General features: G+C 44.2%; 2 protein-coding genes across 7 annotated transcripts in view; both read left to right on the top strand.

The window, feature by feature from the left end:
• The first annotated feature begins 1311 nt into the window (after positions 1–1311).
• Positions 1312–16513, top strand: part of LOC133651717 (KN motif and ankyrin repeat domain-containing protein 2-like) — a 62580-nt gene continuing 47378 nt past the window's right edge. For 2 of the 5 annotated variants that reach the window (XM_062049773.1, XM_062049774.1), the window contains exon 1: positions 1314–1438. The gene's annotated coding sequence lies outside the window, so the exon portion shown is untranslated. Of the gene's footprint in view, positions 1439–16513 lie in introns of all 5 variants that reach the window. The other 3 variants (XM_062049777.1, XM_062049776.1, XM_062049775.1) reach the window with 3 other exon arrangements.
• LOC133651714 (uncharacterized) lies at positions 8181–16223 on the top strand. 2 transcript variants are annotated; one of them, XM_062049765.1, is made up of 2 exons: positions 8181–8392; positions 9214–16221. In XM_062049765.1, the coding sequence occupies exon 2, from the start codon at positions 9437–9439 to the stop codon at positions 15530–15532; it is 6096 nt and encodes a 2031-aa protein (XP_061905749.1). In that variant the 5' UTR covers positions 8181–8392; positions 9214–9436; the 3' UTR covers positions 15533–16221. The 2 variants fall into 2 exon arrangements, with proteins under 2 accessions (XP_061905749.1, XP_061905750.1); XM_062049766.1 differs by lacking the exon at positions 8181–8392 and having other exon boundaries at positions 9033–14150; positions 14229–16223.

The raw sequence follows: 16513 nt of genomic DNA, 5'->3' as shown, positions 1-16513 counted from the left end.
AAAGGTCGACTATGGTCTGTGTAAGAGCATCTTCCCAAAGCCCCCTGCTGGCTGAGATGTACACTGCTGGCCCTTTAAGAGGAGGAGGAGGTGGGGCCTGTCAGCATCCTGACTGAGATGTGTACTGCACGCTGCTGGCCCTTTAAGAGGAGGAGTGGGCGTGGCCTGTCAGCATCCTGGCTGAGATGTGTACTGCACGCTGCTGGCCCTTTAAGAGGAGTGGGCGGGGCCTGTCAGCATCCTGGCTGAGATGTGTACTGCACGCTGCTGGCCCTTTAAGAGGAGTGGGCGGGGCCTGTCAGCATCCTGGCTGAGATGTGTACTGCACGCTGCTGGCCCTTTAAGAGGAGTGGGCGGGGCCTGTCAGCATCCTGACTGAGATGTGTACTGCACGCTGCTGGCCCTTTAAGAGGAGTGGGCGTGGCCTGTCAGCATCCTGACTGAGATGTGTACTGCACGCTGCTGGCCCTTTAAGAGGAGTGGGTGGGGCCTGTCAGCATCCTGACTGAGATGTGTACTGCACGCTGCTGGCCCTTTAAGAGGAGGAGGAGGTGGGGCCTGTCAGCATCCTGACTGAGATGTGTACTGCACGCTGCTGGCCCTTTAAGAGGAGGAGTGGGCGTGGCCTGTCAGCATCCTGGCTGAGATGTGTACTGCACGCTGCTGGCCCTTTAAGAGGAGTGGGCGGGGCCTGTCAGCATCCTGGCTGAGATGTGTACTGCACGCTGCTGGCCCTTTAAGAGGAGTGGGCGGGGCCTGTCAGCATCCTGACTGAGATGTGTACTGCACGCTGCTGGCCCTTTAAGAGGAGTGGGCGTGGCCTGTCAGCATCCTGACTGAGATGTGTACTGCACGCTGCTGGCCCTTTAAGAGGAGTGGGTGGGGCCTGTCAGCATCCTGACTGAGATGTGTACTGCACGCTGCTGGCCCTTTAAGAGGAGTGGGCGGGGCCTGTCAGCATCCTGACTGAGATGTGTACTGCACGCTGCTGGCCCTTTAAGAGGAGTGGGCGTGGCCTGTCAGCATCCTGGCTGAGATGTGTACTGCACGCTGCTGGCCCTTTAAGAGGAGGAGGAGGTGGGGCCTGTCAGCATCCTGACTGAGATGTGTACTGCACGCTGCTGGCCCTTTAAGAGGAGTGGGCGGGGCCTGTCAGCATCCTGGCTGAGATGTGTACTGCACGCTGCTGGCCCTTTAAGAGGAGTGGGCGTGGCCTGTCAGCATCCTGGCTGAGATGTGTACTGCACGCTGCTGGCCCTTTAAGAGGAGTGGGCGTGGCCTGTCAGCATCCTGGCTGAGATGTGTACTGCACGCTGCTGGCCCTTTAAGAGGAGGAGTGGGCGTGGCCTGTCAGCATCCTGGCCGCAGTGTTGGTGTCCCTCAGTGAGCTCCAAGACGAGGCGGCTGAAAGGATTTCCAGAAAAGGGGAGGGCGGCAGGTAAGAAGCAGCAGTGATTTTTAATCCCCCCTCATTGTAATACAGGAGAATATGTTGAATAATGAATTATAATACATGAGAATATGTTGAATAAGTGAGTTTATTAGAAAGGCAGTGGACCTCGCGTCAGCTGCTAGCTTACTTTGACTTCTTTTGTCCCTCTGCTCGCTTTTCTTCTTCTTTGAAAAGTCACTCACTCAATCCAGTCATCATATTTGATATTTGTGTGACTTATTGTTGTTTTTGCCAGTGTTGTTTGTGTTTGCGTGCCTTGTGAGGAGTCTCGTGCTCCAAGCTAGCGGTGATGAGGCTCACAAATCAATGCGCTGTCATAATAATCATACTCTGGAAAAGTAGTCCCCTGTTGCTACTTTAGTTTTTGTATCGCTTTATTCACCATTAAGTTTGCTTTTGATCTTGTATGACATATATATACTGTAGTCCATCAATTCTATTCTGTAATATTACATTCCTGACTTGTTTTCAAAGGAAGTCATTCATGTCCTCCAGACTGACTGACATGTGCTTTATGCTATTTTCCCCTCATATGCATATGACATCATTCATGCATATTACATCATTTATGCATATTACATCATTCATGCATCAGTCCAATGGTTTTACAGGGTCGTAAGTATATAAAAGGAAAAGTCCAATAAATGGAAATGTCCATGCTGGGAGAGGGTGGGTGTGGGTGTGGGCTTTCCGCTCCTCCTCATTACTTCCAGATGTTTCTGGGATTTTCCCTCCCGCTTTTGCCCTCAGACTAGCTGGGCCAGACGCCCCGAGCTGTGTCATCTACCCTCCCTGGGAAGATGGATGACAGCCTGGATCTCACATCTCACACACTTTCATCAAAAACTGGGTGTGATTGTTGTCCTTTTGGACCAGACCTGGACAAATGAAGGCCCGGGGGCCACATGGGGCCCGTTAAGCTTTTCAATCTGGCCAGCCGGACATTCCCAAATATTTACTTTACATGTTTAAGATGTAAAGTGTAGCTGCCATTATGATGTGCACTCATCTTTTATAATGACCCTAACTAAGTCTTCAATTATACTAACTCTTTACATGCTTGGAATCTGCATCACATTCTAGTTACTATGCTCATCTAATTAGTTACTATGCTCATCTAATTAGTTACTATGCTCATCTAATTAGTTACTATGCTCATCTAATTAGTTACTATGCTCATCTAATTAGTTATTATGGTCATCTAATTAGTTACTATGGTCATCTAAATAGTTACTATGGTCATCTAATTAGTTATTATTGTCATCTAATTAGTTGCAATGGTCATGTAATTAGTTACTATGGTCATGTAATTAGTTACTATGCTCATCTAATTAGTTACTATGGTCATGTAATGAGTTACTATGGTCATGTAATGAGTTACTATGGTCATCTAATTAGTTACTATGCTCATCTAATTAGTTACTATGGTCATGTAATGAGTTACTATGGTCATCTAATGAGTTACTATGGTCATCTAATGAGTTACTATGGTCATGTAATTAGTTACTATGCTCATCTAATTAGTTACTATGGTCATCTAATTAGTTACTTTGGTCATCTAATGAGTTACTATGGCCATGTAATTAGTTACTATGGTCATCTAATTAGTTCTTATGGTCATCTAATTACTTACTATGGTCATCTAATTAGTTACTATGCTCATCTAATTAGTTACTATGGTCATGTAATGAGTTACTATGGTCATCTAATTAGTTACTATGGTCATCTAATTAGTTACTATGGTAATCTAATGAGTTACTATGGTCATGTAATTAGTTACTGTGGTCATGTAAGTGACAGCAGCTCAGACGAGGCACCAAGCAGTGTGGGTGTGGAGTGTTTCCACAGAGTGTGAAATGTGGGTGTCAGGGACAGACGTGGAAGGCGATTTTTACAACAAACTTCTAAAGCTTAGTGATATATCACATATATCAGATTGTAGGTTTATTTCGCTGTTTTTGTTGTGTTTGGCTTGATTGTAAAATATGTGTATGGAGAGGGGGTGTGACGTTCATATGTTGTCAATATTCAGTGTTTTATCCTTCATAGTTAATATTGTAACATTCTTTATTTTCATGTACATTCTGGGTGGCTCATTCAGTAAAACAATGTCAAATTCCATTCCGTTTTTTAAGGCGGTCTGTCATAACGTTTTTAGCATTCATCCATCCATCCATTTTCTACCGCTTGTCCCTTTTGGGCTGGCGGGGGGAGCTGGAGCCTATCTCAGCTGCACTGGGGCGGAAGGCGGTGTACATGCTGGACAATCAGACATTGTGAGCTTTTGTGTTAGTGTTCCTAAGAATAGAGCCAAGCACACACACTGTACAGCAGATTTTCACAGTGTGTGTGTGTGTGTGTGTGTGCGTGTGTGTGTGTGTGTGTGTGTGTGTGTGTGTGTGTGTGTGTGTGTGTGTGTGTGTGTGTGTGTGTGTTTGTGTGTGTGTGTGTGTGCGTGTGTGTGTGTGTGTGTGTGTGTGTGTGTGTGTGTATACATAGATAGATAGATATACCCGGCACCCAGACACATTTTATCTCTAAATTTGGCCCCCCGAGTCAAAATAATTGCCCAGGCCTGTTTAGGGCAGTGTTTCCTAACCATAGGAAAAACTATACCATTGCACCAAGTGGGTTTCACTGAGGGCCACATCGCAGTTATGTTTGGCCCCAGGGGGCCGCTTCTAACAGTGAATACTATTATTACACCATTTTTTAAGTTATTTTATTAGTAGACTTTTTTTTAAACTAAAATGTAAAAAAATAAGGTAAGTTTCAATAATTTCACCTCAAAATGTAGTGTTATTACTGTAAATGTAGTGTATATTACTGTAAATGTAGTGTATATTACTGTAAATGTAGTGTATATTACTGTAAATGTAGTGTTATTTCTGTAAATGTAGTGTATATTACTGTAAATGTAGTGTATATTACTGTAAATGTAGTGTATATTACTGTAAATGTAGTGTTATTTCTGTAAATGTAGTGTATATTACTGTAAATGTAGTGTATATTACTGTAAATGGAAAAACAGTACTAATGTTTTTATGGTAAAAAAAGAAAAAGGCAGCTCAGTTGCCAGATTTGTTTTTTTTACTGTAAATAAAAAAACACATTTACAGTATAATTTTGGCACCTGAGCTGCCAGTTTGTTTGTGGGTTTGTTTTACCACAAATCAACAAGTGTATATTTTTGGGTGTATTACTGTAAATACCAAAATGGCACCACAGTTTATTACAGTAAAAAAAGTCATTTTTTCATTTAGAGAAAAATGCTTTAAAAAGTAAAATTCCCAATTTGACCATGAAATCTATTGCTACTTTTACATTGCACAATTTGATGGATAACTTACTTTGAAATCATTATTATTAGTATTTATTTCTACTTAAAAAGTGGTTTGAATGTTTGATCATATATTTTTGCATAATTAGACAATATTTAAGTAAACAAAATTTGTGATTGCATGGAGTACATTTTTTTTGTCTTCTCCCAAAATAGAAAGAAATAATACATTTTAATGCACATTATTAGTATTTTTTTTTTTTTTTTAAACTAAAATGTAAAAAAAATATGGTAAGTTGCAATAATTTCACTTCAAAATGTAGTGTATATTACTGTAAATGGAAAAACAGTAATGCTGTTTTTATGGTTAAAAAAAGGCAGCTCAGTTGCCAGAATTTTACTGTCAAATTTACATTTGTTTTTTTTACTGTAAATAAAAAAAACTATTTTACAGTAAAATTTTGGCACCAATTCTGACAGTTTTTGTGGGGTTTTTTGTGGGTTTTTTTTTACCGCAAATCAACAAGTGTATATTTTTGGGTGTATTACTGTAAATACCAAAACGGCACCACAGTTTATTACAGTAAAAAAAGTACTATTTTTTTCATTTAGAGAAAAATGCTGTAAAAAGCACAGTAAATTTCACAATTAGACCATGAAATCTGTTGCTACTTTTACATTGATGGATAACTTGCTTTGAAATCATTATTATTAGTATTTATTTCTATTTAAAAAATGGTTTGAATGTTTGATCATATGGTTTTGCATAATTAGACAATATTTAAGTGAACCTAATTTGCGATTACATGAGTACATATATTTTTATTTCTCCCACAATAGAAAGAAAGAATACATTCAGTAAGAAAAGTTACAGTACTTTATTGATACATATTATTTCCAGGCTTTCAAGGGCCAAATAAAATGAAGTGGCGGGCCACATCTGCAAAAATTGCACACAATTTATATTTTTTGAAAACTTTTTTTTTGCTAAAATGTCGTAAAGGGGGACCCTTACACAAAAAATAAAAAGTTTTGCTTGAACAGCACAATACTGGTCCTGTAGTTGTAGGAGCCAGCGCCTCGCTACCTGCGGTATTATTACATCATGGCAGGACTCCACCTGGAGGTTTGGCAACCAAACATTGACAACACCTTCCCAAAGGGAATCCCGTCCTGGAAAGGAGTTTTTCCTCACAGATGGAATGTGTGAGCCGCTGGGAGCTGTGGTGGCATGCAGGGTTATAAACACCATTTGCAAACTGGACCACACGCCCACAACACTAATGAAGTTAGGCTTCACACCCGCATGACGCTGGCCATGTCTACGGACTAGTCCTGTCCATGTCTACAGACTAGTCATGTCCATGTCTACAGACTAGTCATGTCCATGTCTACAGACTAGTCATGTCCATGTCTACGGACTAGTCATGTCCATGTCTACGGACTAGTCATGTCCATGTCTACAGACTAGTCATGTCCATGTCTACGGACTAGTCCTGTCCATGTCTACAGACTAGTCATGTCCATGTCTACAGACTAGTCATGTCCATGTCTACGGACTAGTCCTGGCCATGTCTACGGACTAGTCATGTCCATGTCTACAGACTAGTCCTGTCCATGTCTACAGACTAGTCATGTCCATGTCTACGGACTAGTCATGTCCATGTCTACGGACTAGTCCTGTCCATGTCTACAGACTAGTCATGTCCATGTCTACGGACTAGTCCTGTCCATGTCTACAGACTAGTCATGTCCATGTCTACAGACTAGTCATGTCCATGTCTACGGACTAGTCCTGGCCATGTCTACGGACTAGTCATGTCCATGTCTACAGACTAGTCATGTCCATGTCTACGGACTAGTCCTGTCCATGTCTACGGACTAGTCATGTCCATGTCTACAGACTAGTCATGTCCATGTCTACGGACTAGTCCTGGCCATGTCTACGGACTAGTCCTGTCCATGTCTACAGACTAGTCATGTCCATGTCTACAGACTAGTCATGTCCATGTCTACGGACTAGTCCTGGCCATGTCTACGGACTAGTCATGTCCATGTCTACGGACTAGTCTTGTCCATGTCTACGGACTAGTCATGTCCATGTCTACGGACTAGTCATGTCCATGTCTACAGACTAGTCATGTCCATGTCTACGGACTAGTCCTGGCCATGTCTACGGACTAGTCCTGGCCATGTCTACGGACTAGTCCTGGCCATGTCTACGGACTAGTCATGTCCATGTCTACGGACTAGTCATATCCATGTCTACGGACTAGTCCTGGCCATGTCTACGGACTAGTCATGTCCATGTCTACGGACTAGTCTTGTCCATGTCTACGGACTAGTCATGTCCATGTCTACGGACTAGTCATGTCCATGTCTACAGACTAGTCATGTCCATGTCTACGGACTAGTCCTGTCCATGTCTACAGACTAGTCATGTCCATGTCTACGGACTAGTCCTGTCCATGTCTACAGACTAGTCATGTCCATGTCTACGGACTAGTCCTGTCCATGTCTACAGACTAGTCATGTCCATGTCTACGGACTAGTCCTGTCCATGTCTACAGACTAGTCATGTCCATGTCTACGGACTAGTCTTGTCCATGTCTACGGACTAGTCATGTCCATGTCTACGGACTAGTCATATCCATGTCTACGGACTAGTCCTGGCCATGTCTACGGACTAGTCATGTCCATGTCTACAGACTAGTCATGTCCATGTCTACGGACTAGTCCTGTCCATGTCTACAGACTAGTCATGTCCATGTCTACGGACTAGTCATGTCCATGTCTACGGACTAGTCATGTCCATGTCTACAGACTAGTCATGTCCATGTCTACGGACTAGTCATATCCATGTCTACGGACTAGTCCTGGCCATGTCTACGGACTAGTCATGTCCATGTCTACGGACTAGTCTTGTCCATGTCTACGGACTAGTCATGTCCATGTCTACGGACTAGTCATGTCCATGTCTACGGACTAGTCATGGCCATGTCTACGGACTAGTCATGGCCATGTCTACGGACTAGTCATGGCCATGTCTACGGACTAGTCATGTCCATGTCTACGGACTAGTCATGTCCATGTCTACGGTCTAGTCATGTCCATGTTCTACGGACTAGTCATGTCCATGTCAACGGTCTAGTCATGTCCATGTTCTACGGACTAGTCATGATGAAGCTTCCGTTCTCATAAAACTGTACTGATGAAAGCAACTCTCTACTAGTGTTGTCCCCATACCAATATTTTAGTACCACTACATAAATGTACTTCCATACTTTTCTAAATAAATGAGCCCGCAAAAAATGTCATTATTGTCTTTATTGTAACAACAAATGTTAGTGTACATGAAACATATGTTTATTATTGTCATTTAGTCCTTCAATAAAATGTTTGTGGAGTTGAAACTCAGTGTGAATGAAGTGTCCCTGCCCTGGAAGTAAGGAGCTGTCTCCTCCTTAATCTTACTCCTTGGTGAAGTACCAGAAAGAACTACATTTCCCAGAACACCAAGGTCAAGATGGCCACCAATTGGCTGATTCAAGGCAGCTGTTAAGGAATGGTGGTGCTGTCTCATTTCATGCAAGCAAGCAGAGCGGCAAGACGCAAAAATCTACAAGATCCATCTTTAAAAGACTTCCAACACACCAATGGTCGGTGAATATACCCACTTTGCAATATGCTGAAATGCTTATTTGTTAAAACTCACCTTGACATGTTGGTTTACTTACCTGTCTTAAATTGTTTTTAGTTTGAACCACAGCAAATTTACTCCAACCTTGAGCATTGATTGCATCTGGGTATTTTCTTACTGTTTGATAATTAAAAAGCTTGAGTTAATTGAATTGTTAAATAAGCTCAATTTAAAGGGATAAAAAGTCAAAGATTATGGTTCAAAGTTAAAAGTAATAAAGATAAAAGCAAAGTTGAAGGATAAAAATGTTAAAACTTTTGCTTAAAGTTAAGCTAATTATACTTACCTTTATACTTACCTTACTAATTAAGCTACCTTATTAATTAAGCCAATTATACTTACCTTTTACTTACCTTTACTCCGTTTGGTGGATTTACTCAGTTCCATCATGGTAATGAATTTACATGATTGATTACTTAATTGCATGATTAGTTAAATGATTAATTGAGTGAACGATTAAGTAATTAAACGATTGATTGATTAAATTAAATGATCAATTAATTTTGACTTCTTTAAAGTGACTAAAACTACTTTTCTGATTTACTTGTTTCATTTTACTGAAACTGGTTAATTTGACAGTGCATTCACATGCATTTAATCTAAGTGTCTAGAGTCCTTTTGAAAAGTAATGTTAGATAATTTAAAAGTTTAAACAATGGTATTTAAAAGTTTGCAAATTTAACTTTAAAAATAATACCTGTTTGAGTCAGTTGAATTTGAACCTTTTTGTAAATACCTGTACATATATTGTTTTTCCATTGTTAACACTTGTGTTCGAAGGTTAACAACCTGATTGAATGAAGATCAACAGAAAAGAAACCAACAAAGCCAAAAAGTTGGATAAATAAAGTTGATCAATTGGAAATCCGAGTTGTCCTGGTGTCCTTTACGGAGTCAATAAGTGGAACTTGACAGTTGTTAACCACGGACCAGCCCTGGACAGTGAAGATCAAAGGCCTCGAGACCCAGGGGAGCTGTGGACGCCGGAGAAAACGGGATAAAGATGGCCGAAGAGGTATTGGGGAAGACTGCCGTGATCCTCAAGCAGGAGAGGACGACAGCCAAGAGGAACCTGACCAGAGTGGCCAACCTGATCTCCAGAGGAGCAGGCACCATGCTGCAATCCGAACTAAAAGAGGAGTTTGCCAAGTTTGCCGACCGTTTCACATCACTGCTGGATGCCAACGAGGACTTCAAGATTGGCCTGGAGGCTGACGTCAAGAAGGATGACCCAGATGGGGAGCTCGAGAAACAGCAGGAGGATGACATCCGAGCAACTATAAAAGATGCCGAAGATAAGATGGCAGAAATCAAGGACATTGTCCAGACCAACCTGTGGGGAAGATACGGGAAGACTGAGCTGAAGGCAGCGATTTCCGAGGCAGAGGACGCCATTCAAAGGGCTGAAAATGTAGCAGTTGAAAGCAACAACGTGGAAGGCTATGACGTTTACCTCACCCTGCTGAATGAGACGGTGAGTGTTACCATCCATACCATGGCCCATTGGGAGAAATGGATCCCTCAGCACTTAAAGGACGAGATGGATGACAAACTAACACAAGTGAAAGCAGCTCACTACAGGCTCAAGTTGAGGAAAGCTGAATTCGCCACATCCAGGAGGCTGGCTGATCAAGGTGCAGGAGGACGACCTGGCCAACCAACACATCCCATTGTGAGGATAAAGCCTACATCCCTACCAGTCTTCCATGGGAGCAAAATAGACTTTCACAGGTGGAAGAAGGATTGGGAGAGCCTCCAGAAACAAGGGGAGCCGACTGGATCACCAGAGGTAAAGAAGATCCAGCTGTTGGAGAGCGTCAGTGATTCCATTGCCAAGGAACTAAGACTGTCCACCTACACCACAGCAACAGATATCTTCAGGGTCCTCGAAAACAGGTACGGCAACAAATCAACGATCACAGTCGAAATCTTGGAAGCGCTGGACAAGATGGCACAAGTCAAGGGGAACCAGCCCAGGAAGGTCATTGACCTAATACAAGCTGTGGAGAAGGCCCTGGCTGACCTGACGGAGCTAGGAAACTCTGGAGCCATCAGAAACCCCCTCGTCATCAGGTCGATTGAAAGCAAGTTACCAGATTTCATAAAAAGAGACTGGCTGATGTATATGGTTGAGCCCACCAACCGTGTAACCCCAGACAACCATTTTGATATGCTCCTAAAGTTCCTAAAGAGCCAGGAGGAAATACTGGAACGACTCGAGCAACTAAAGCTGGTGGACAAAGCGGAAGAAGCAGACAGGAAGAAGCCAGAAAGAAAGTTTGCATCTACCAGGGCTACGAGTAAAGATGGTGACGAGGTCTGTGGCATTTGTGGTGGTGGTGGGCACACCAACAAGATCTACTTTTGCAAGAAGTTTAAAGGCTTGAAGCTACATGAGAAGAAAATGGCCCTGAAGAAGCTGGGAGCGTGCAGGAAGTGTCTTGGGTATCACGACGCAGGTGGCTACTGCAGAGACACCTTCCTATGCGGAAACCAAGACTGCAAAAGGGCAAGCGGCACACCTGACCACCACTACTTCCTATGCCCAACAGCAGAGGCCAGAAGAGAAGGAAGCAAAGGTGCAAAAGGAGGAAAAGAAGGAAAAGGTAAATTCACTGAGGAACAGGAGGCCTTCTTGTCACAACTTGCCCCAGAACTGGCAGAGAAGGGCAGAAAGGCATTCTCAAACCGAGCCTCAATGACTCTCAAATCAGCGGGCCAGTCTGAACTGCTGAAGGAAACTGGGCTGGCTGAGTTACCAGTGATGATGATGTTGATGATGGTCACAGCTAACGCAGGTCAGAAGATTGGCACACTTATAGACCTGGCATCCGACACAAATTACATCACTCACAAAGCTGCCGAAAGACTTGGCCTGAGAAGTGAAGACATAGCGCTGGTCGTACATGGAGTTGGAGGCATGACAATGAAAGTCAGGACGAAAAGGTACCTCCTGAAGGTCCGAGTCAAGACTCCCAAGGGGACTGAGCGAGCACATCAACTGGTCTGCTATGGCCTGGAGCAAATTGCAAAGGTCCATCAAGCAACTGAACCCGAAAAGTTGAAAAGCTTCTTCCCAGATGTCCAGCTTGAGGAGTTAGAAAGACCAGAGGAAGTCGAGCTCCTCATAAGCCATCGCGAGGGACGACTCGCACCCCAAAGACTAAAAGTCATCGGTGACCTTGTCCTATGGGAGAGCCCCCTGGGCAAAACAGTCGGTGGAGCACACCCTGACTTGCTCGAAGAAGTGGAGGTGGCAGCATATGAGTCAAGAACCCACTTTGCCCGCTCCATGAGAACCGCTGCTGTCCGATACCAAGAGATCACAGTCCCAGCGTCTGAGCCAGGCCGGCTACAGCAGGACGATGTGGCCCACGCAACTACATCTGCCAGTAACCGTGAATTTCTTGATTGGTGGCACTGGGACAGCATCGGAGCTGCATGTGAGCCGAAATGTGGAAGCTGCCGGTGTGGAAACTGTCCTCCAGGAGGAAAGGACATGACCCTGGCGGAGGAGAGGGAGTTTGAGATCATTAAAGGAGGACTCACCTACAAGATGGAGGACTCTCACTCCTCAACTCCACACTGGGATGCCAAATATCCCTGGACTGAAAATCCAGCCTCTCTCCCCAACAACAAAAGAGCAGTCCAAGCTTGCTTCTTGAGAATGGAAAAGCAACTGAGCAAAGACCCAGACTGGAAAGTTGCATATTCCACCCAGATCCATGAAATGGTCCAAAGAGGCGCAGCCATAAAACTCACCAATGAAGTCATGGAGAAGTGGAAAGGACCAGTTTGGTATGTCAGCCACTTGGTGGCGCCAAATCCCCATTCAGTGACTACACCAGTTCGTATTGTCTGGAACAGCAGCCAAAAATACAACGGAGTGAGCATGAATGATCTTCTCCTAAAAGGACCAGATGTTCTCAACCCCATCAGAGCTGTCCTGCTCCGATTCAGAGAAGGAGTGAACGCAGCTCTGGGCGATATCAGAAAGATGTATAACTCTGTCTGGTTGGAAGAGCGAGAGATGCATCTGCACAGGTTCCTGTGGAGAGACAGCCCAGAAGAGGAAATCAGTGAGTATGCCGTCACCAGAGTCAATATGGGCGACAAACCTGCTGGCTGCATTGCTCAATTGGCCATGAGGGAAACTGCAAGTCTGCCCAACTTCACTCACCTGCAGGATGAACGCAGAGTCATTGAAGAAGACAGCTACGTGGATGACCTGTTGACCTCCCACAATGACCTGAACAGACTTGACCAAATCACAGCTGGAGTTGAAGAGGTCCTAAAGGCTGGAGGCTTCTTCCTCAAACCATGGGTCAGGTCAGGGCAAAGTGGGAGGAAAGAAACTGAAGCGGATGTCCTAAAGCCAGAGCAAGGAAACACCTTGATTCTTCCAAACCAAATAAGAGAAGGAGAGAACAAAGCCCTGGGCATCGGCTATCAGGTGGACAAAGACAAACTGTACATGCTGACGGCGGTTAACTTTTCCAATAGGAAGAAAAAGATGAGAGTTGGCAAAGATCTTCTTGAAGAGGAGGTGAGAGCTGAAACGCCTAACCCACTGACGAGGAGAGCTCTCCTAAGCCAAGTTGCTGCACTGTACGACCCAATCGGCCTAGTTGCACCGGTCAAGCAGAAGGGAGCAATTCTCGTCCGTAAAGCATTCCAAGAAGGAGGGGGTGGCAAGCTGACCCAAGAAACCTGGGATCAACCTCTTTCAGAAAGACTCAGGGAAGAAGCCATACAGCTCTTCGAGGAATATGCCCAGCTTGGACAGGTGAAATTCCACAGGAGCCTCACACCGCCCGACTGGAAAGGGAAACCCTACGGCATCACATTTTCTGACGGAAGTGACAAAACCTATGGTGCTGTGATGTACGTCAGATGGGAGACAAGTCACGGAACTGAAGTTCGATTCGTGGAAGCAAAGGCCAAACTGACACCCCTGGACCAAAAGGGAGATGCTGTAAAAGCAGAAATCTGTGGCGCAGTCTTTGCTGCCAGAATTCGGAAGTACGTGGAGAAACATGCCCGTATGAAGATTGAGAAATGGTTCCACCTACTGGACAGTCAAACAGTCCTCGGGGCCATCCAACGAGAATCATACGGATACCAAACCTTCTTCGCCAACAGAGTGGGCGAAATCCAGATGTCCGGGCCAGTGCAAGACTGGTGGTGGACCAGAGGAGATCTGAACATTGCTGACTTAATAACAAGAGGAGGCAATCCCAAAGACTTAAATGAGGAATCCACATGGCAAAACGGACCAGAGTTCCTGAAGTGGCCAGTGGAGGAGTGGCCTATTCAGTCAGCTGGAGAAGTTGCAGCCCAGGCCAGGGAGAGTGTAAACAAGCTTCAAAGAAAGGCATTCTCTGCTGCACTGACCAGAGCTCAAGCTAAGATGAGTCGGCAAAAAGAAGACCCACTGGTCACTCCGGAAAAGGAAAGTCCCTGTGAAGAATCGAAACCTATTATGCCAAGAAGAAAACCCACTAGCTGGGTGAAACATCTTGTGGTTGTAAAAAGGTTCAGTAGCCTGACAAAACTGATCAGAGTTGTTGCCTGGACACGACGAGCTGCCGAGCAGTGGCTGAAGAGGAGGTCGAACCCAGGACAACCAAAGTGGGAGGCAACACCCAAGCAGGCTGGATTGGCTGGCACTGAACTAGAAGGTGCACGTGAAGACGTCTTCCTCGCAGCTCAAGAAGGTGTAACATTCCCAGTCACTACTCTGAGCAGATTGGCAGTATTCAAAGATGTGAAAACTGGACTCCTCGTTTGTGCAGGGAGGATCCAGATATTTAACGAAGATGAGACAGCCGTGCCAGTCTTGCCATTTGAAGCATGGGTGTCAACATTGCTGGCACAAGAATCCCATGACGCTAACCACGAGGGGGTAGCAGGAACCCTTCTACGGATGAGGAAGACAGCGTGGATAATAAAGGGCCGGAGAATTGCCAAGAAAGTAGTTGACAGCTGCATAGTTTGCAGAAAGAACAGAGCAAAGAAGTGTCAACAAATCATGGCAGACTTACCTCCAGAGCGAACCACCCCAGCTGCTCCTTTTGAATTCACAACCATGGACCTATTCGGCCCTTATGAAGTGAAGGATGAAGTCAAGAAAAGAACCAGACTGAAAGTGTGGGGAATCGTCTTCAGTTGCATGGCCTCCCGTGCCATACACACTGAACTAGTGAGTGACCAGTCATCCCAAGGCTTCCTCCTCGCCTATCAGAGGTTCACGTCACTCAGAGGACATCCCAGGAAGCTCTGGTCAGACCCCGGCACAAATTTTGTGGGCGCCAAACCTGCTCTGGAACAGCTGTACACATTCCTTGACCGACTGGACAAGTCTCAAGTCGAAGACATGGCTGCCAACCATGGAACAGAATGGTCCTGGAAGATCCACCCTGCGGATTCTCCCCACAGAAATGGTGCTGCAGAAGCGGCTGTCAGAGTGGTCAAACGGGCCCTGACCAATGTCGGCGGAGATGGTGTCTTCACCTGGGGTGAATTTCAAACCTTCCTCTACATGGCTGCCAACCTTGCAAATGAGCGACCAATCGATGCAAGAACTCAAAGCAGGGAAGACTGTGTGGAATACATCACCCCAAACTCTCTGCTCCTAGGGCGTGCCAACCCTAAGGGAGATCCTGGAGACTTCCAGTTTGATCGCTATCCTTATAAAAGACTGCAAGTAATTCAAGCTGAAGTCACCAAATTCTGGAAGAAATGGAGCCAACTAGCTGGACCCAACCTCTTCATAAGAAACAAATGGCACACCAAAGAGCGAAATGTTTCTGTCGGAGATGTGGTCTGGTTGGCTGACCAAAATGCCCTGAGAGGACAGTACAAGCTGGCCAGAGTAGTCAGAGCCAATACGGACAGCAAAGGCATCGTAAGAGACGTGCTTGTGAGGACCTTTCCCAGCTATCCTGTCCCCATCAAGAAGACAAGCGACAAAGAAAAACCGACCACGAAAACCAAGAGGCTCAGACATCAAATCCCAGCAACAATCCTGCATAGGGATGTCAGACGCCTCATCATTCTAATTCCCATTGAAGAACAAGGGAAAGAAGGACCTGTGTGACCCCATTGGGTTTTGAAAACCATGAGGGCCAAGTGGGAGGTGTGGAGTTGAAACTCAGTGTGAATGAAGTGTCCCTGCCCTGGAAGTAAGGAGCTGTCTCCTCCTTAATCTTACTCCTTGGTGAAGTACCAGAAAGAACTACATTTCCCAGAACACCAAGGTCAAGATGGCCACCAATTGGCTGATTCAAGGCAGCTGTTAAGGAATGGTGGTGCTGTCTCATTTCATGCAAGCAAGCAGAGCGGCAAGACGCAAAAATCTACAAGATCCATCTTTAAAAGACTTCCAACACACCAATGGTCGGTGAATATACCCACTTTGCAATATGCTGAAATGCTTATTTGTTAAAACTCACCTTGACATGTTGCTTTACTTACCTGTCTTAAATTGTTTTTAGTTTGAACCACAGCAAATTTACTCCAACCTTGAGCATTGATTGCATCTGGGTATTTTCTTACTGTTTGATAATTAAAAAGCTTGAGTTAATTGAATTGTTAAATAAGCTCAATTTAAAGGGATAAAAAGTCAAAGATTATGGTTCAAAGTTAAAAGTAATAAAGATAAAAGCAAAGTTGAAGGATAAAAATGTTAAAACTTTTGCTTAAAGTTAAGCTAATTATACTTACCTTTATACTTACCTTACTAATTAAGCTACCTTATTAATTAAGCCAATTATACTTACCTTTTACTTACCTTTACTCCGTTTGGTGGATTTACTCAGTTCCATCATGGTAATGAATTTACATGATTGATTACTTAATTGCATGATTAGTTAAATGATTAATTGAGTGAACGATTAAGTAATTAAACGATTGATTGATTAAATTAAATGATCAATTAATTTTGACTTCTTTAAAGTGACTAAAACTACTTTTCTGATTTACTTGTTTCATTTTACTGAAACTGGTTAATTTGACAGTGCATTCACATGCATTTAATCTAAGTGTCTAGAGTCCTTTTGAAAAGTAATGTTAGATAATT

This window comes from Entelurus aequoreus, linkage group LG06 (assembly GCF_033978785.1).
Source record: "Entelurus aequoreus isolate RoL-2023_Sb linkage group LG06, RoL_Eaeq_v1.1, whole genome shotgun sequence".
NCBI classification, from domain to species: domain Eukaryota; kingdom Metazoa; phylum Chordata; class Actinopteri; order Syngnathiformes; family Syngnathidae; genus Entelurus; species Entelurus aequoreus.
The sequence above is the reverse complement of the archived record's forward strand: the minus strand, read 5'-3'. Positions and strand labels throughout refer to the sequence as shown.

What these genes read in the sequence shown, in the direction of transcription:
- LOC133651714 (XM_062049765.1), top strand. Translation starts at nt 9,437, where the DNA reads ATGGCCGAAGAGGTATTGGGGAAGACTGCCGTGATCCTCAAGCAGGAG.